The 21,142-nt window shown below is 37.6% G+C and overlaps 1 protein-coding gene across 7 annotated transcripts in view; it reads left to right on the top strand.

Annotated features, from left to right (window-relative positions):
• The window catches only part of TOX (thymocyte selection associated high mobility group box), a 219,601-nt gene that overhangs the window by 90,192 nt on the left and 108,267 nt on the right, over positions 1 to 21,142 (top strand). For 2 of the 7 annotated variants that reach the window (XM_063393546.1, XM_063393578.1), the window contains exon 2: positions 16,957 to 17,440. The exons of 4 other annotated variants lie outside the window; for them this stretch is intronic. In XM_063393546.1, the coding sequence (XP_063249616.1) occupies positions 17,389 to 17,440 (52 nt within the window). In that variant the 5' untranslated portion in view covers positions 16,957 to 17,388. Of the gene's footprint in view, positions 1 to 16,956; positions 17,441 to 21,142 lie in introns of those variants that run through there. One more of the 7 variants, XM_063393562.1, reaches the window with a different exon arrangement.

Below are 21,142 nucleotides of genomic sequence, written 5' to 3' on the forward strand. Positions count from 1 at the left end.
AGACTGGGCGGATCAGAGAGTCCCGGACCTTATGTACCATTCCCCTGATCCAACCACCGTCCAAAACGTACTTCTTATTTACAGAAACACACCAATACTTACTACCTATGTTAACATGTCATTCCTACTCTAAACCAATCCTTGAGATCCAACTCAGCAGAAAATGGGGGATGAGAGCAAGAACAAGGAGCACAGGGGCCACTCCTCAATTCCTCCATCTTGCCTCTTCAACCCCATATACTGAGAATCCTAGATTCTACATTTACATTCTATGATAAACTAAATACTACTTATTTTGAATTTTCTCATCTTGTGATTCTTCATACAATGTGGGCATTCACTCCCATGGCCAGGGGTCAGAGGCAGTGTCCTCCTGGGCTCTGTGTGAGGTTGGTTGTCCCCCTTGTACAGATCCCAGACCCCCCTGTCCAGTCTCCAAACCCTCCAGGGTGGCCAGAAGGATGTTCTAGACTCCAACAGAGATTCCCAATGACTGGAGACAGGAAATGTTGCACCCATCAAAAAGGACAAGAGAGATCATCTAAGGGACTACAGGCTAGTTAAAGCTGATTTGATTCCTGAGAGAATCATGGAGTGTGCCCTGTCAGAAGCTGTTTCTGCGCACATGAAGGAGAATAAGGTGCTAAGGAATAGCAGTAAAGATCTCCTAAGGACTAATCATGCCCAGTGACCTCTCTGCCATCTGTGGTGAAATGACTGAATCTGAGGGTAAAAGGAGAGTAGTGGATCTTTGATCTGGACTTCATTAAGGCTTTGACATGATCTCCCTCAGCATCCTAGTACTTTGGTTGGAACAGTACATTTTAGATGGGTGGAATGATAGATGTGTGGGGAACTGGATGGCTTCTGAGACTCCATATGTAGCAGTTAATGGCTCATATACTGCTTGAGGTTCATTAAAAACCGAGGTCGTCATGGGTCTCTTCTGGGACCTAGTCTGTTCAGCATCTTTTTCAAAGACCTGGAGGAGTTCATGGTTGACGCAGTCTTGTCAGGTATGGAAATGACACAGAATTGAAAAGGCCAGTTGATATGCTTGGGGGCAGCGTCACCATCCAGTGGCACCTACACAGGTTGGAACAATCATCCAACAAAAACCTCAGGAATTCAACAAAAGCAAAATGCAAAGTCTTGCACTTGGGCTGAACCAACCCCTCCATTGGTGCAGGCTAGGGACTCACTGGTAAGGATCTGGTTAACTGAGATGCTGCTGAAAATGATTTGGGGGTCCTGATGGGGGACAGTGGGCTGAACACTAGCCAGCAATGTGCTGTAGAACTGGGAGAGGCTAACAGGTTACTGGGTTGTACCAACAAGTCTGTTGCCAGTAGATCCAAGTGTGTCATTTTTCCTTTTTTCTTCATAATTATTAGAGCACAGAATAGTTTAATAACTTGTCCAGGTTTGGGCTCATCAGTGTAGAAACACTTAGCAAACTGGGACAATTTTAATGAAAAGCCACCAAGGTTGTCGAAGAGAGATCTAGAGACCAAGATTTTTTTTTAACCTAAATAAGAGGTAGATTTGAGGTACCTAAGAGCAGCCCCACCAGAATCCACAAGAGAATTTCTGAAAAGACAGAGCCATGTACTTAGTGAGGAGCACCATGGGTTGACAGGGTGTTTATAAATTGAAACATGGGATGTTCCTACTGGATAGACAGAAAATTCTCTGTAGAGGTAATTATGCCCATGCAACCAGTTACTTGGAGGTATTGTGGAATCTTGATTGCGGTAGGTTTTCAAGACTGAGCTGATCAAAGTTCTGAGCAACTTCATCTGAGTAGTGTTGACTCTACATTGGGCAGGAGGTTGGACAAGTGCCCTGCTGGAGTCCCTTCCAACCTGAATGTGTCTGTGATATGAACAAGTTTGTTCTGGGAGCTTGCCACTCCTATTTTATATTGCCAGCACTTCATGAATCTTATGTTTTCTTCAATGGTTTGTGATTAACTATTGTAATGAGAACTTCCAAGGACTAGTGTGGACATTCTAGGGACTAGTGACAACAAAATTTAGCAGATTTAGGTGCCTTTGCAGATATCTTGCTTTAGTCAAATAGTCAAGTCAGTAGACTTGCTAACTGAAGAGGTGAGTGTCAGCTACCAATCCAGAAATCCATTGCACACTTTTTAAAGTGATTTTTACTAAAAGAACCTATTGCAGTCTTATTCCGTATATGACATGAGTAAATTGCTGACTAAATAATTGCTGTGAACATTCTTCAAATAAAACTTATGCCCAGATGAATAATTTATTTAGTAACTTAATGCTGTGTAAGTTAGGTTTTTAAGTGTGGCTTTTTTATTTAAGAAATGTTTCATTTTACTATTCTTTCTTCAAATCATGTCTTGTTCTTTATAACTGTTAGAGCTAATTAATGTGGGTACTTTTGCTAAAGCTTTATACCAAATGGCCATGTTTCAGGTATGCAGTTTGAGTCAAAAATATTATGTGAACTGTTGTTGTGTGCATTGTAGAAGAAGGTGGTGGAATTGGAAGCAAAGCTTCTCTTACTCCAGGTGGAGTTGAAGATGAACTGCAGTGAAGTTAATGTGAACACTGTAGTCTATTTGCATTGCTGCCAAATAGCATTTATTACTTACTACATAAGAAACTTTAGAAATGGCTTAGACTCTCTGCACTACACTTTCTTATTTGTTTTAGTTCTCATTCTATTTTGAACATTGTTATTTCTCTTCTGAAAAAAGAAAAAAATATAGAATGATTGTCATTAGCAGTGATGCAGGAAGACAAAAGACAGTTTTCTTTACATTAACTCTGTTAACCCTACAGGCTTGAAATTGTAGATATGCCGTTTTGATTGGTAAATTGAGTAAATTTGACATGGGAGTGAGAACAGAAAACTGCATACAACTTTTTCAGTGGTAATTTTTGTGTGTAGTTATATATATATATATATACACACATATAAATACACAAACTACTAATAATGTATGTATTAGGTCTTACTCTTAAAAGGCAAGTGTTTTTTGGTTTATGACCGGTTGACTGATCAACGGAATCTCTGTGAGATTTTGATTGAGTTAATTGCACTCAAATCTGTGGCTGAAGTGAATGGTGGTAAAATCCCATCTGAATTTGACAATGTTGAAATCTGTGATTTGAAGCCAAATGTTATAAGCAGAACTCATTGGAAGAGTAAATTTATCTTGACTTCTTAGGTTTTATGAGTTAGAAGTTAGCACAAACATTTTCCATCTTTTTGTATTCTTTTGTATCCTTTTGCAGTGAATTTATTTTCCCTGCTCTTTGCTGCCTAACTATAAATCCTCACTGTTTAGTTTCTTATGCCATCCTTTTCATCTGAACAAACTTCTGGTGCAGAGTCCATTCTTCATGAGTATTAGTTTAATTTTGATTCCCTGTAAATCTGGTTAACCTCTTTAACATTCAAGACTTTATGTTAAGTCCATAGAAGTAAATGTGGGAGTCTTTCCAATCATTTAGCATATGCACAAGATGCAGAGATATTTTCTTCTCACTGCTGTAGCATTGAACAGATTCATGATCTAAGAGTACCCTGGTAGCATTTGGCAGCAGATTTAAACACTTCTTGCTAAAAAAAGGTTAAAATATTTTTGTAGATTGGGTGATCCAAATCTAAGGGGCCTTATCTGCAGTCATGCCAACAAAGTTATGCCTGACAAAGTTGGAGATGACTGTTCCTCGATATCATCAAACGTTCCATCTTCAAACACAAGATGTAAAGGAGCACTTTCTAGCTATGATCTGTAGAATAAATTATTGGTAAGTGCAGACAAACAGAAAGGCTCAGGGGCCATTTTGGAATCAGTCAAAGAGCAGGATGCCAACTACTTCACAGGAGCCATTATTATTCCTTTTCTCAGGAAACAATCCTTGACATTGTTAAGTCTCTCCAATCTTTATTCTGATCTTAATGTTCCCTTTTGTGGAGACTATAATCTATCTGGCTGTGTTTAATTTTGGAAACATTGGCCTTGCAAACCCAAAGTGAAGCTGGCCTTAGTCTCAGTGTTGTGTGAGTGCATATGTGGGGTGATATAGGCTTCTTCTGTTTTGAAAAACCCTCCTGATATTTTATATGTAATACTCAACTCCTGTCACTGCCTCTGGCTGCACTACAGTCATGACTGGTCCTTGCTTGAGTGAATCCATTGCTTGTTTGCCTGCTCTGTACCACAGAGAGAAGACATCCATTTGAAAAAAGGCCTGAGTTTCACCTTTTGAGTGGCTTCCCTATGAGAGTGATACTGCTTTTCTTTTTATGTCTGTTGTAGTTTTAATGATTTTTCTTTTAGAATACGTGTTTCAGTCTCTCAATGAATGTTGTCTTCGCTACTTAAAATTGAGTTTGTCCAGCTTTAATCAACCAAGCTGGATCCTCAAACACTAGCTCCAGTGCACTCACCTGTAATATTTTACAGATGTTGCTCAATACTAGCAGAATAGATAAATACACCCGTTTTACACAGTGCTAACACCAAAGGAAAACTAGTTACAGGGTGTTTTTTGGCATTTATTTGGCTACTTTTCTGACAGCTTGGCACCAGAGATCAAAAAGCTTTCAAAAGACATTTAAAAATAATTCTTCCACAAAGCACTCAAAATAGGGATTGATTTGTATTTTTATATTATTTTGCTGACATTGGCATAAAGAAATATTTAACCTGAGTTCACACTGGGAAATCAAAAACAGGAGCAAGAATGGAATTTCTGAATTTTTCACTGGCTGTCTAGTGCCAATATTTATCTCTTTAGGAAGAAGGAGCTGAGGTGCCTTTTAAAGCAACCAGAACCAGGTGTACAGCAGTGTAACTCAGCAGATCAACAGTGTTTCCACTGAAGTATTTAGATTTCTGATATATGCCATCATTTTTCTTTAAAATATTTGACAGCTTGTAATTTATTCTTAAATTTAAAGTGCACTTACATTTATTGCAGACTATCTAAACTGCATTAGAGGTCATTTATGGCAGGGGTCCAAACCAAAATTGACCATATCAAACTATGGCTTTTATATAATCTCTCAGTGAACAACAAGGAAAAATTATTTCCTCATGATTTTGTTCTGGAAGAGGTTTTTTATCGTTCTTGTTTCATATCAGAACTTTGTTTCTTTTGATGTATTTTTCAAATTCACACACCTAGTACATCAGAAAATACTCATTCACTTCTGGTGCATTGTGAGCAATAAGAGCTTATTAAGCAGTAATAAATAGACATTATATATACATTGTGCAAAGGAAGGTTGTAGGGTCCATTTTGTGTTTTGGATCTATTGTAGGCATGCATATAGATCATGTGTCTCATACTTGGATACTTTTTAGCTGTTATTCTTCAAAAAATGTTTTAAAGGAAATGCAAAGCTAATGATCTGTTATTGTGGGGAACTCTCCTACTACATTGGAAATCTGCTCTTACAAAATCAACCATATGGTAACATTGCAACCATATGTTGACTTTTATATTTAGTAAATGCATAAATATGATATAACCTTTATAAATTTCATTTTATTTTATTTTGACCAATAGGGCTTCATTTTCAAATGGAATTGAATGCACTCCTTCCCAAATGTGTCATATTGTTGTGTTTGCTGAAAAAAAATCAGTGAGAGTTATTAGTACAATGTGAAAAATATTTCCTGTAATTTGTGTGTGTGTATACACACCTCCTAAGCTTATACAGTGATGAATAGAGGGAGAAATGCATCAGATCTAACAGCCACTGAAATGTGTACCCCCTAGAATGCATTTTTTTCTAACTGTAAAATCTTAATGACTGTATGGCAGAGATTTACATGGGATGTGTGATATATGAAAGATCAGTTTGAATGTCTGGTCTCCTTTGTTACTGTATTTTTCTTAGTGAACTTTTGAATCATTTTGAAACATTTTATCATAAAAATAATTTGCCTTACTAATTTGCCCTTATTATTAACCTTCTCCCCTACCCATAAGCTTTATTTGTGTTTTTTTTTTTTTTTCTCATGCCACTGTAGAACTTATGGAGACTTTTTGTCCATGTTTACTAGTTGATTTTCACTGTTATGTCAAGACTTGAAGAGCTAAATATAACTTAATGTATATTCAATTTTAAGTCCTTATCTGAATGTGTTCTTCTGGAAATTAGTTTTCCCAGAAAATGCAAAGTTACCTGCCTTCCACTGAGGAATGGAGAATCAAGACAAGTCAAGGAAAAATTGATTAAAAACAATGGCTTAGATGTGTCAAGCAAAATAATTCTCAGTTCCCACCATAAAGCCACACCATGATTCCTTACTCATTTTCTTTACTTAGGGTGTGTAATGGTTCACACAAGGATGAACGCTGTAGCAGATACCACAATTCCTATTGTGCAAATTCCAAGCATAAGTACTCCCTGTGGCTTTCTTCAGAAAACATTAACCAGATTAGAAGAGGAAGAATTTCACCTCCTTTCTAACAAGTCTTTCTCCCATCATTCAGAATGTGTTGCTTAAAATCATAAGATGTATATTAACTTTTTAGTAACTATCTTTGCAACCATTTCTAAGTTATCTCCTACTCTGGACTTTCTTCTACCTGAAGTGATCACACTGCTTGATTTCTGTTTTTATCTGAATATGGCAGCGTGTACTGAACTTAAAAATATATTGCTGAACAATGCAAAGGATCTGATGGGGAGTGGAATGACCAAAAAGATTCATAAAAACTTCATGACGGGCTTCAGATTTGGTTAAAGAGTAACAGATACATTGCAGAATATTAATACAGTTCTTCCTTGTAGTTGGACTAAATTTTTTTTATCACTTAGATTAGCATTATTCACTGAATTCAAGGTCATTAATAGGAGTTTTTTTATTTGTTTAATATTAAATAATATATTTTCTAAGTGAACCTTTCTTATAAGCAATATCTTTCAACAGCTTGTTACAACTTTTCACAACAATATTATTTTCTTACATAAGTAATTCTGCGTTTTCTGGGGCTACAGGAAAAAATACATTCTCCAGCCTCATGTGACATTCCAGAGATACACCCTTTCTATTTGCACATGATTTTTCATGTGCATTATGGGCTCAGAATGTCAGCTGGCATAGGCAGGTAAAAGTATGAATGATGTACTAGCTTCAGGTAAGCCAGTCAGGCTGTGAATGTATATCTGCTTTACCTATATTACAATTTGGGCAAGCAGTGGTTTGTGATTGCAAAAGGTTGTCCAGAAAATATAAACTGCATGGAGAAGTTTCTTCTTTTTCCTGGTAGAGATGGGAAATGGATGAGCTCTGTGCAAGATTTAAATTTTTTAAATGCCATTTTCAAATCAGAGAACTTTGTCAGTCATTAGATACACCATGCTTAGTAGTCCTTGTCTATAGGTACTGAGTGACAGGAGGCAGGAACTCACCAATTGACTGCAAACTCTATTTAATTGTAATGATCTGAGAGACTGAATTTTTTTATTCTTAGACTTTGGTATCATAATTCTGATGTAATGCATACTTCTCAAATTCTGTTTTAAATCCATTTTACTTCTGAAAAAAAAATTATTTCTGTATGCCTTTGGTGAGCTATATCCATTAGTCCGAGCATCAGAGATGGATAGCCTGAGGTTGTCCTGCAAGTTTTCATTTTATCATTGCCCAGGCACAGCATGGCATGCCAGGCACAAACGGTCTAAGGAGGATTCCAGCACCTCTGTCATACAGTGAGCTCCTGTCAGCAAAAGATCTTCTGCAGTGATACACTGCTCAAATTTGACAAAGAACATAGATTGTGTAAACCACACTGCTTTCATTGATTGGAACTTGAGAGTGCATTAACCTTCCTGAAGGCTCCAGAAATCACTTTCATAAATGTGAATAGTACAAGAAAATGGTGAAGCTTTTCATGAATTAGTTCTTTGTTAGAGGATAAAGTATCTTTACACATACAGCTATGAAAGTAATAGTTTTACATGGAAAGTTTTTTTTCCCCCTCTACTGAGCATTTGTTTACTATAACCCTGTGAACGTTAATTTTCATTTACATTTTACAGGGATGTAGGGACAAGAAACTTTGAAAGACATCTTGTGTTATGCCAACTATTAATTAAAGCAATACTCTGACTGGGATGAATTTTCTGTGTAGAAAAGAGAAGTCCAAGTTTAGAATTTGAAAGTGATTCCCACAATTACTTTCGGCTTATCACTGTAAGGGCTCTAAAGAAATGTGTTTACAATTTAAGGGATTTTAGAACTGGTTTTGTTCACTTTTAATGTGTATCTTCTGATTAGTAGTTGGACTTCTCTGTTTTAACATTATTGTGAAAGTTTTTTCCCCATGAAAAATGAGACTCTCTTTCTGCTTGAGGAAATACATGATTTACTTTGGTTTTGAGCTTCAGGGCCAGTGCCTAATTTTCTTTTTATCACATTCTTAGTTCCATAGTAAGCAATTTCCTTTGGCTTCACTGAACTGAAATTCTTTGGATATCGTAATTATAAACTATACATTATGACTTCCTACATTTATTTTTAAAGAGAGAGATTATAGCATGTAGTTTTAGAATGCTTTTATTTTATTGTCTGTGAGTTTATTAATGTTTGTGTATGTAGAGTCTTCAGCTGATAGACTATCAACTGAAAAAGAGCCAAACTTTATATATACTAGAATTCAAAGGCACAGCATAAAGTTGCCAAAATAAAATTGCTAGCACACCTTAATCACATTTTTATTACCTCATACTTCACTCTAAGGAACATATTTTCAACCAGGTTTTATATGAAACAGATCAAAGTATCTCATAGCTCTGCAAAAACTCATAAATTGGGTGCAAATTATCCTATAGCAATTCAGAAGTCCATTTTGCTTCTAAGCATTGTGCTAAATTGTTTCTTCTCTCACTAACAGTCTGAACTAATAAATAATGGGTTGTGTTTGTGGGCAGGGTTGCAATATTTTCCTGCTGCAGTGCTATCAGCCTGTCCATAGATTGACTGCAACCATGAAAATTCTTCACTTCGGGACTCCTTTATCAAATCTGAGGCTGCAGATAGTGCTGCATAAAATGCCTGCATCCATATCCCACAGTCTGACCCACTCTATTATTTCCTACTCTTGGGAAAAGTGGCACATGCACAAAACTGTCACCGTCAGACAAGGGAATCCTTTAATGCAGTGGCCAAAACATAGGATCAGGGATTCTTCATAATCCCTAGCCCTGATCTCCAGAATAGGCAGAGAACTGGGGTTCTGAGGTGGTTTCACAATGCCCCAGTGATGCCATGTCAGTTCCTCAGGGATGGAGGGCACAGAGGACGCCTGATCCCAGAGACAGTTAAAGCACACTTAACACCATCCCATTCACTTTGAGGTGTGCAGTGTTTGGGGTTTGGCTCACAACTTTTTACACATCTAAAGTTTGATACATTTTCCCTAGAGTCCTGTTATGCTTAGCAGAAGAAAAATATGCAAATCATATGGACAGTTCAGCTGGTCTGTCATGGAGACCTGCTTCCAGAGGTGGAAGATCGGCTCTATTACCTGTCTTCCTTGTCTTTTCATCTTCTGTTTCACTCCCCAGGCAAGATGTCCTCTTTCCTACCCAGGTTTGCACCCTCCTTTAGTCCAGCTTGCATGCCAGGCTTTCTGCAGGTGCTGTGCTTGCATTAGTTGTCATCTGCCTACCTTGGGGAGGACCAGCATGAGCACAGGAGGGGATTCAGGAACCCATAGGGATGATGTTCTGGGTCTGAGAACTAGTTTACCCTGAAAGTAGGAGGGGAACATTATTCTTCAGGCTCTGCCTGTCTCTGCACAGACATAAAAGTACATTTTCAGAGGTACTCAGATGCAAAATGGAAGGACTGTTCACTCAAATGAGTCTAGAGTAAAATGTGAGTATTGTGAAAATTGTCCATGTTGTTTAACTGAGGCACAATAACCATGAAGTGAAGTCACTACAGACTTCTTCAGTCCATCCACATTACTTTTCCATCTGCTCTGGAGGGTATTCTAAGTAATGTCCCATTTTTGCTACAGAACTATCTGTGTTTCACTGATAGTTTACATTTCCATTAGCAAAGCATGTTAACCTTAACTCATCTCTTCCATATATCCCTCAAAATGGCTACTGGAGTCAAGGGGTGCTGAACACAGAAAAAAAGGCAGAATTTAGTCAGTATTTGCAAAGCACTTTGGAGTACTTGAGCATGAAAAACATCATATTGGGTAAATATTAGTTTCATTCTGAGTTAAATCCTGAAATCGGTACTTCAAATGCTCATGATTTCTGAGCTGAGGCAGATATGTGCATATGACAAGATTTTATTTGGACTAAGTTTGCTTGCTTACTTGTTGATCCTAAATGAAATGAAGGCTTTTTTGTTTGTTTTGCTTGGCTGAGGGGAAAAAAAGCAACAGCTCTTCCTACCTTTGTGTTTCTTGTTTTCTGTCTGAAAAGTACAGGCCATCACAGAAAAGAAAATCAAACTTGAGTTTGTTGATAGTAAAGGAGGACCAAATGTCCCATATTTTGATATTTATTGCCATGGATTTCCCTTTTAAGACCTGTTGGTGTTGTGTAAACCAGATGTAAGCCTGACTGCTTTCGTCTACCCTTTTCTGGGAATTTATGCATCTCAGTAGTAGGACTGTATCACAGCAATGCCCAGTGGTGACATTACACTCTGGGGATGACTGTATTTATGTGATTTGTATTATGTAAAACTTGCAGATTAAGTTGAAGCTGTAGAAAAGTGATATACATTTTTCCTTAGACCACTGATTAAAGAGCAGAGGAATATATTTGTGTTTAGCTATCAGAAAAAACCCCAAGTGATTCCTGGTAGTGAAGTGTTGCTGAACCACCTTTGTCTAGACATCATAGCTCTCAGCTCAAAATAGTGAATAGGAGAGAATTACCAAGTCCACAAACACATTGAGGAGTACAGTACCTTCCTCTCCCTTTTCAGGTCTTTCCTACCTTTCCACGTTCCCCTTTTTACACTGTTTGCAGTGAGTGTATCATTTATCGGTTAATAAGTTGTCTGACAAGATAGCCACTTTGTACCTAATTGTTCAGTTTATTTATGTATTATTGATGAGCCTAGACTTGAACTCTGCTTTCCTTAGAGACTGCTTGATAAATCTGTTGGCTAATCCTATCTAAGGAGCTGAATTACCTGCTGTAGCATAATACATGACAGTGCTTTTGCTGTGTATTCTTAAAAAGGAGCTGGTTATACATTTCCAATAAGCTGTATTTAACAGTAAGAAATAAAATCACATACATAATCCACATTGCTGTCTGTGTTAACAAAAGATCTTCAGCGATGCACTGTAATGCTTAAAATACTTCCCCAGCTTTTAAATCAATGTTCTGATTATTTTAGCTTGTAAGGTTCTGGCTCATGTAGCTTGAAGAATTTCTGAACTGCAAAATCTTGATTATGAGTAAAACTATTAGGCATGTCAAAACACTTGTGTATTACTAATATGATATGAAAATATTGGAAATTAATCATCTTACACTTTTCAAGGCAGTAGTTACTATTTCAAACAAATGAGTACAACACCAAATTAATTTTCTATCAAAACATGAATCTAATGACGGCACATATCTGTACTCTGTTATTATTTCTGAACTTCTGACTTGTAGGCACCGACATAAGGGAAACTGGGGAGTATTACATGATCTGTAAAGCACAGGAAGGAGCAGTGATACTGGATAACTAGCAATTTATGAATACAGGTATAAATACTAAGGAGCCTCTGCAAAACCCTGGAGTCTCTTAATACTTTTCCTAGAAGAGTATCACAAAACAGATTGTTGCTGACACCAAAAGAGGCTGTGTGCTGAATGCATGAGCCCATGTAATGGCTTTCCTAAAAATGAGGAAAAAAAGAAAACTGCACCTCATTAAGAGTTAAATTTTCTGAGATTGATCAATTTCAGTCTTGAAAGCAATTGGATTATACCAATATAGACCCATACCAGTGTCTGGTACCAGCCCCATCTGTGATAAGGTGTTTAATTCTGAATTGCATTCAAATCAAGGACATTTTGTTCCATAAGGAAATACATGATTATTTCAACTGGTGCCTTTTAATGTGGGAAGGAAGGAGCCAAATATGGCTTTGAAAATATTTATGCAGCTGTTGTGTTTCTGCTGGAGTTGTACATCTACAAATCTGAGTACAGTTTGCCCATTTGATTTTATTTGTTTCCTCTTTACTGGTTCAGCTTGGAGGATTTTTTACTTAATGAACACAGAATTAAGTTATTCTAGATTGGGAAAGTTTTGTTTGGAAATGAGTTTGACTATGGAAGGAAGCTTATTCTGAATATGTACAGCAGAGACATAATCTTAGGCATGACCATGGAAGCTGTAATTTTTAGTGGGTTCCTCCATAACTTTAAAACTTTCAACATGAATTTCAGTCTTCCAAACAAAAAGAACACATTTAAACAAAAATTATTGAAGTAATTTATTTCAAGTTTAATGTGTGCTAATTTAATGGTCTGTAGGCATAAAACATTATGATAATTTTCATCACATGTTTTGTCAAATCCTGAAGACAGTATATTAATATTTCAGTAGCTTTTACAGAAAGGTGAGAGAATACAATATGGAGCACTAACATGATAAGGCATATTTTCTATGGCATTACTGTTATAGAGTATTTTCATTGATTAATTCAATGGCTAGAGTCTGACTAGGCTATGAGATTTCTGAATTTAAATAACAATTATTGTACAATTGGGTAAAACAGAAGAAGATATTGTGATGCTGTGGGGAAAAGGAAACATCAAAAGCTAATAAGAAACCATTTTTATATCATAAAAGCAGAAGAACAGCTCCATCAAGCTTTAATCACATTGTTATAATACACACTTTAAAAAAAAATGTTAGCTCATTAGCAGGGGTTATAACATAGATTGTTATAATTAGAGTAGGATTAACAAATACTGAGTTCTGCTTCTATTTCAGTGCGCTGAAGCACAGGCTGTGCTGTGTGAATCATGGGATTATCTGTATTTCAAGAGGTTTGTTTTTACATTGGTGTCATGGTCCAGTTCAAAACTGCTGACACGCACTTTGCAAGGGCTGGCTAGTTTAATTTCAGCCAAAATGAGGAAAGCCTGTCTCCACCTTGTCCATAACTCCTCGTCCAGCCATGGGATTTGGAGTACCTATGTCTCTCTGGGCAGCTGCAGGGGTAGAATCACTGCCAGTGAGCCAGAGCCCTGGCTGGCTCTTTACCTCATGGTAAGAGAGGAAAGTGAAGCACTCCCTTCGTGTCCATGCATTGTAACAGAATTCAGCTTGTTTCACTGCATTCAGGGACTTCTGAAGTACCTCCCTCTGCAAATTTTGAAGTGACAGGGTCTTGCCAATATTCATTTGACAAGATGATAATTGCCAATTTTCTTTCTGTTCTTAAGAGGAATTTCTCGGGGCCTGAAATTATTTCTGCTTAAAGCTAGAAAGACTGATACAAGTAAATAATGTCCTGTGAGTGAGAACACTGCACTAGATGTAAGAGAGAAAAGTCAAGTCTTCATCAAGAGATATTTTTAGGAAGCTGACAGCCACAGAAGTGATACGGGAAGACCCAGCCTGTGGCCTTGATGTGCAACTGATGTGTGAGGGAGTGGCAGAGTAGGACTGAAACTAAGTTTCCCACATTGCTACTGTGTGCTTGAACTGCCACATTCTTCTGGTGAAAGTGTCTTTTTCATTTCACACGCAAATGTTTAAAAGTCAGCTTCATCATAAGATTAGTCTTGAAAATGCTTTATTTGAAAAAAACAGAGCTCTGACTTGGGCCAAAATCCATGGAGCTTAGGTCTTCGTCATTTGTCATAGATCATGCTTGTACCCTAATTATTTGGCAACTTTCCATACTACTGTATAAATCAGGATTAGCTTTCAAAGATTTCATTTATTAAGGAATGGCAAAAAGCAAAGCATTTTCTAAATAAAGTGTACAGGAAGAAAGAGGTTGATGCATAGCCAGGGTCTGGATGAACCCTGGGAATAGAGAACTTGTTCAGGATTATCCATGACTAACTGGAGCACTACATTCATTTTGGACAGCACATGAGATGGTGAAATGGACATCAGTAGAGGGAAGCACTTAAGCAATTACAAATGAAGAAGTGCTTGGAAAAAAGCATGTTGCCAGAGAAGGTTAAAGGAATTTAAAATTGGCTTTCTGAAGAGGAGGACAGAGTATCTGTCTTTGTGTTCACAAGGGTTAGTAAAAGGTAGAAGTCATTAGTCTCAGCAGACTGGAGGGATGGAAAAAGGCCTTAAGATAAAACAGCAAAATGGCTGAAGAGTTTGAACCCAAAGGAGAAAATGTATGAAAGTGCCATTGCTGGAGTTGTAAGGCAGGAATTGGCAATAAGGTTTTGTGGATGCTCCATGAAACTTATTCTGCTGTTATTCAGGGCATGGGTTTGCCTGTTCGAGGAGCTTCCTCCCAGCAGAAATGTGACTGTCTCATGCTGATATGCACGGCCTCTTAGAAGGACAACAGCCATGGTGCTGGTAATGCCAGATTTGAGTAACTTTTGCTGTCTGATTTGCTGTGAAGAGCATTCAGCAGTAATAGATGCATAGAGTATTGACGGGAAAAGCAGCAGCCAGTGCTGAATGTGGCATCTGTTCTTCAAGCAGGAGGGAGGAGGATGTGGGGCATTTTTTGTCTTTACAGAGTTTTGAAAAGAGAGTGGCAGGTACAACTGTAGCTTTATATTTTCGTTCTTTGCCTTCAAATCTTGGAAAAAAATTAAATATATTTGCATGGACTTGTCTTTTTTTCTGTTAAAAAATATCAATTGCATAAAGGAAATACTGTTGCAGACTGTGTAAAAAAGCTATTATGAGTGCTACTTGGCAAAATAGAAAGAAAAGATGAAAACAGTCATGGAAAAATTTAGTCATGAAGTGAACTTGAAGGTCAAGTTTTATCTTAAAAGGTGTAGAGAACACTTCGAATTTTTGAGAACAGATAAGTGATCTTACATCAAGAACACGTCTTCACTAAAGTTGGTAAGAAAAAAAGTAAAACAACTTTTCCTCTTCTGCTTTTGAGTAATATTTTGAACATATCTAACCACATCTACTCCCAAATGACCTATTTTAGGATAGAATACTGCAAAGTTCTCTACATTGCTCAGCTGGGGTATCTCAGTTTGATCTGTAGACAGTCCTAGCAAAGGAGTTAGTCAAGCTACAAGCCTTGTCAAGGTTCTGAATCTGTTGCAACCGTAAGTGTAAAAATCCATGTTGGTTCAGATTCTTCCTATGAACATTCATGGGGCTCCCTCTTCTTATTTGATGCAGACAGAGAAATAAATGTGTAATATTCTTAATGAAAATAATCCTGTTGAATTGAAGGAAGATGCTCATATACCAGAGTAACTGGGGATGGAAGTAGGATTGTCCACATCGCTGCCACAGTAACTGTTTTTGTAAACTCTGATTGTGTATCAGCCCTACAACACCCTTGTCATTTAACAGATGTCCATGTTTTTAAGTCCTTGCAATTAGTCATTTCTGTTATCACTCTCTCCAGGTCTGAATTAGTTATATCTAATGAGATCCCATCAGACTGTGCTAAATAATTTGGTTTATCAGAAATTTAAGCTTATTTTTTTACCTGAGTTTGGTACATACCTAAATATTTTATTCCTGTTTCTGTAAATATCTGAGCTCTTGGGTCCTATTTTATCACATATTTGAATGGGTGCTTGATTTTAAGTATTTTCATATTGTCATTCCTTTCAACAGGATAATTTTAATACACACTGTACATGTGATCCAAATGGCCCCCTAGAGTACTTAATTTCTAGGAGGCCATTAGTACTTAGGCCTAGAGTACTTAAGTTCTTAGGTGATACTGTTTAAAATAGGATTTTTAAATATGGCATAGGTAAAAATATATTTCTACATATGCCATCTGTTTTTTCCCACTTTTTCAAACATAAGTCATTCAGGCAAGGTTGCTCATTTATCTGGCAATTGTCACCTTTGTTTGCTTCTCAAGATCTTCTTACATTGGATTTTCAGAATTGTAGTGGAATTTTGCTTGTGCTTTTTTGGTTGATGTGGTTCTGCCCCTTTTTATTTCTAAGATTCTGCTGTGCAGAAGGAGATGTACTTGCCCATAGGAACTATATGTATTCCATTCACTATAAATAACACAGTAGATAGAACTCTGCCCATGGATCTCTGCGATATTCCAACAGTACTCATGCAAGGCAATGGTTCTGTCCTGGTTGTGCAAAACTCCTTGACTATGGTCCATGGAATCTTTCTTCTGCCATACTCCACAGGGGTTCTCCATGTGGATGTATAAAAAATGCTTTTTAGTCATCTCTTTGCTCTCTATAGGTCCTTTTTATTAAGCTTTCTTTTGTTTCATTACATAATCTACCACTTTGAAGCAGAGATGAGCATTGACAAAATGAAACTCGAAACTCAAAAGAAGATTCCTATTCTCTTACCAGTCTACTGGTTCCTGATCCGTCTCCTGTCCAGTTAGCAATGGCACAATTCCCTTCACCTTCCATGATGCAAGATCAGACCTTGTAATAAAATTGGCCAGGTCTGTTGGTGTTGGAAAATGTTACCAGCCTACCAGGTTAAACAAATTTCCTCAGCTGCTGTGGGCAGAAAAAGAAGGGTCTTATCTTAGTTGTTCAAACCTTTCCACCTTCTCACCCAATTTTCCCAGTGGGTGTCTACATCTATAATTTAGTGTGAATTGAGTAAAATAATAACAAAAGCACTTGTTACTTTGATCTCAATATGTTTATTTAATGAGTGTTCAATATGCAAAAAATGGCTGAGCATAGGAGTCCAGACCACAGTGTGCTGGGTTTATTTTATTTAACCTTATTTTATTTATTTTTAGGTTTTTATTATTATTTTATTATATTTTATTTTATTTACAGAGCCAAGGTTAAAAGGAGCAGGAGCCCAGCTGGGAGAGTTCAGAGTTCATCTCTGCATGTTCACTGTCTTCTATTTAAATGTACACAAAGGACTAATACAGTACCCGCTCTCCCCTGGGCTGTCTTTGATACACTCTGCTGTGCCTGGACTCTGCCACTCCTCCCATCAGTCTGATCCTACTTCTTTTAGCCCGCTGTGCTCAGCACTGTAACCTCATTCAGCTAGTGCTCTGCATGCAGGCTAACAACTTCAAGGCTCTGTCAGGCACTGACACATGCAGGCTCCAAGCGGGAAGCTAAACACTCCCCTTCACCTTTCCTGCAGTTTCACATTAACCTCTATTAAGTGCAGGAAAAACACAAATGCTGTAGTGCCATTATTCAGGTTTTAACAACCAGTGTATATTTAGATATTCAGCCAGCTCTCCACCTATGAGAACATACTCAGCAAACACTGTCTCCTCCCTTTCTCCCAATGAGAGAGGTAAGTAGTGAGTTAGCTTGAGGAATGCAGTGGGGGTAGGTCTGGGTTGGGCATTTATGACACAGGCATGAAAATCTGAGAGAAAACTTTGACAGCACCGTCTGTACTTTTTTCAGGCAATAGCAGGTGTTATAAATGGAAGATGAGACAAAAATGGTCTCATTTGAGGAGAATCAAGCAGTGTATTTACAAAACATTTTGTCTTTGAAAGCCAGGTGGTAGAAAAGGCAGTGCTAGTCTACAAGCCCCTAACACGCTTGGATCCAAGCATCAAATGGGTCCAAGTCTGTTGGGTGCTGTGGGCAAGGAGAGTTTTGTGGCTGTTCCTGGCTTTTTCTAAGATAGGAAATGTCTGACAGCATTTCCTTGTGAAGCAGCACCCTCGCTTCCTGCTCTGAGGCTGCTGCCAGTGCTCTCACACACCTTGTGGCTGCCCTTAAGACCAGGGCAGATTCCTTCCCAACTCCAGTCTGCCTAGTCCACACATCACTGTACTTGGACCACAAAAAGACAACATACCCCATGTTCCTGGTCCAGACTCTTCAGCAACATGGAAGAAGATGAAAGGACCGGAGACATAAAGGACTTTCCTAATACTTAGTTCCATCTCCACTCTATTGTTTGGCTCACCAAACTTTCTGCATCCTGGAGGGCTCCTAGTGTTCCAGGTGGGACAGGACTCCTCCAGGTCCTGCCAGTCTACACTAAGCACCTCTCTTTGGCCATAGAGGGACATCCAGCTCTGCAAAGAATTTGACTTATTTTTGCCATTCAAACATTTTCACCCAATCTTGTGGGTTTTCATTTCGCTCCTCTGCTGATAAACAAGGTCTATGGAAGGAGGGAGGGAAGACGGCAGAACAATCAAAGTTGATAGTACTAGGTTGTTTTTTGACAATTTTCTTGTGATAGTCCTTCAGTGAGGTGTCAAGCCTCTTTCCTGGGAAGGGTGCCTGTCTGGAATGCATTACTGTAACCTGTCTTGGGCAAATTTAAATGTGTTCAAGTACAGCATACAAAATGGAGTTCAGGAGACAAAATGGAGTTTCAATTTAATACAAATGTACTGCTTTGCCAAACTGTGTCAAGAAAGGGATTTTCCATTGTGTATAACATTTACAGAGCATCTCTGTTTTTTATCTTTAATGGTTGCCATAACAAGATCAACTGTTTCTTTAGCATAGCAATTTGATGATTTATGTTGTATCCCATTATTATTTTAGTCTCATTTCAGCAGCTCTGAGTAAAACAAAATATCACTTTTTGTCATGAAGCAACATGAGACATTATCCACTGTTGGCCTTTGGTTTAAAATAAACAAAATTACCTAGTTTTAAAGATTTTTCAGGATTAGTGGCTTTTAGATAATGTAAGTTACAAATGATATATATAATCTGTAAGCAGTAAAATCACTAAATCACTAGAAATAAATAATCTTTTTACACTTTACTATTGCAACTTCTTAAAATGAAGCATAAATTGTGCTGAGGCACCATCAGAGTAAGGTAAACTGTGGTATAATGACATAACTAAAGTTTATATTTAAACCTAAATCTATCTTCCAGTTCAAATCTAAGATGGGAGGAAACTGTATTTAGATTATGTGATTAATAATACAGGCTTTGAAGATCTGTAAGATCCTTTGAAGAAATTGGAATGTCGAGTCCAAGTGGCTTTACCCAAAAGATGAACTTATTAAACACAGCACCTTTCACCAATATCATAATCTCTCCCCTTGCTTCTCCTCCTCTAATCTTTACATTTTAGGATATCACTTTTGGGATATATCTGTGCACAGAACATTGTCCAAAGTTTCTTCCCCTCCACACCCCTTCCCAAGCGTGCTTTGGCATCAAAAGCCATTTGGGCTCATGTTCCTCGTGGTTCCTTGCCCACACTGCAGCTGGACAAGATACAGTGCTGTCACATTGTGCTGCTCTCAGTATCAGTGGAAAAAAGGTCATTCATGTGCTTGATTTTTTTTCTTTCATATAGCTCATTTAACTGTTCCAGAAAACCTTAGGGCAAACATATATATATATATATGTATATGTTTGTTGTTTTCTCTTTCTATGCATATATATATATATATATATGCATAGAAAGAGAAAACGACTATGTGATACCCTCAGAAGTCAAAAACTGGATGAAAAGGGAGCAAAATAACCCTCATTTCACAACAACAGCAAAGAAATGTTATGTAGCAAGAAGACGGATGTAGAGGGCAGAAACGTCATTCTCCCCGTAATCCAGATAGTACAGCCAAGAAAACAGACTGACTTGGTATAGAATAAGGTAGCTTAAGTGGAGGGGAGGACAGGAATCTAGGCTGAAAACTTGTTTAACCTGTGCGTCTATGTGGTAGCTGTCATCTGAACAAGCTACATGAAGTTAATTCAGATATTCATCTGCATTTATAATCACTGTATGTGCACATACAGTTACCAATATATAAATACATACCAGTATATAAATATATTTTATTTCCAGTTCTTTTTGGTTTTCAAGCCCTTCTAGCTTTTTCTGCCATCTTGCACCCTCCTTTTTGTATTCCAGTTTTCTGTCTGTATAGGCGATCAAATAAACATTCTCTACATTGGTGTCACCATGAGAAATTTGTCTGTTCAACCTGTTTATAGTATCTTTGGGACATAGTCCATGTGGGCTATTTTTAATTTAAAGCACATTAGGAATGAATAAAAAAATACTATTCTTGCAGGTTTTGCTATTTCATAATCTTTGTTATAAATGCTGATAAAGTTTGCTGCAATTTAAATGGGAAGATGAAAACAGGCTTCCTGGCCTCTGGCCTGATGCCACGTTAATGGAAGGTGGAAGTCAGCCTTGGATTCCTTAAAACAGCACTCTGGGCATTTGCTAAACTCTGTCATACCTCTCGCATCAGTTACAGTCAGCTAGTGTTAATGTAATTACATCCCTAACTTCTGTGAGTAAATTGTATTTAATAGCAGCAGTTGGGTATTGTGTGCATATTGGTTGCTGTACATTACAACTTGTCTTACAAAGGGTCATTCTGAGGGGGCTTCTAACTGACCATGCCATAATGTTGCCTATATGTTTTGTTTATAATAATCATTTAAATAAAGAATATTTTGCAATCCTGAATTTATATTAGGGCTAGCTCCCAGTTATATTTCTTTTCATATTACAATGCAGTCATATTCTTCATTTGCTCTCACCCAAACTTCTCATGCAGTCACACTTTAATATGAAAAGAAATGTTGTCAAGAGTAGTTATTATCACATACCAGAATATTGTATTAGCATTCACATTTAATAGATTAAAATGAAAGATTTTGAAATCTGCTCTTAATGATACTGAGGGTTCTTGGAGACACATTGGGAAAGCTTTATATGAAATGTCATATGATATATATACATCATACATAGGTTCATAAAAGACAGTTCATTTAACTGCCTGCCTTTGTGTTTCATCTGTTCTGTTGGGATGAATCATCCACGGGTTAAGTGATGCTTGTGCAGTTTCTTTGCTTGAAATCAAGTACAGTGAGTGGCAGGAAAGCTTAGGGAATACAAGCTGAGATTGCCAACCTGAGAATGATGAGTACAATAAGACAATTTTGGAAGCATGGAGTATAACCTGGAAGAAAACTCTGGTAGCTGAAGACCATATCTTTGAGCCATATCTGCTCATCTTTAGACCCACTCTGATCCAGACAG

Source organism: Prinia subflava, chromosome 1, assembly GCF_021018805.1.
Source record: "Prinia subflava isolate CZ2003 ecotype Zambia chromosome 1, Cam_Psub_1.2, whole genome shotgun sequence".
In the NCBI taxonomy this organism is placed as follows: Eukaryota; Metazoa; Chordata; class Aves; order Passeriformes; family Cisticolidae; genus Prinia; species Prinia subflava.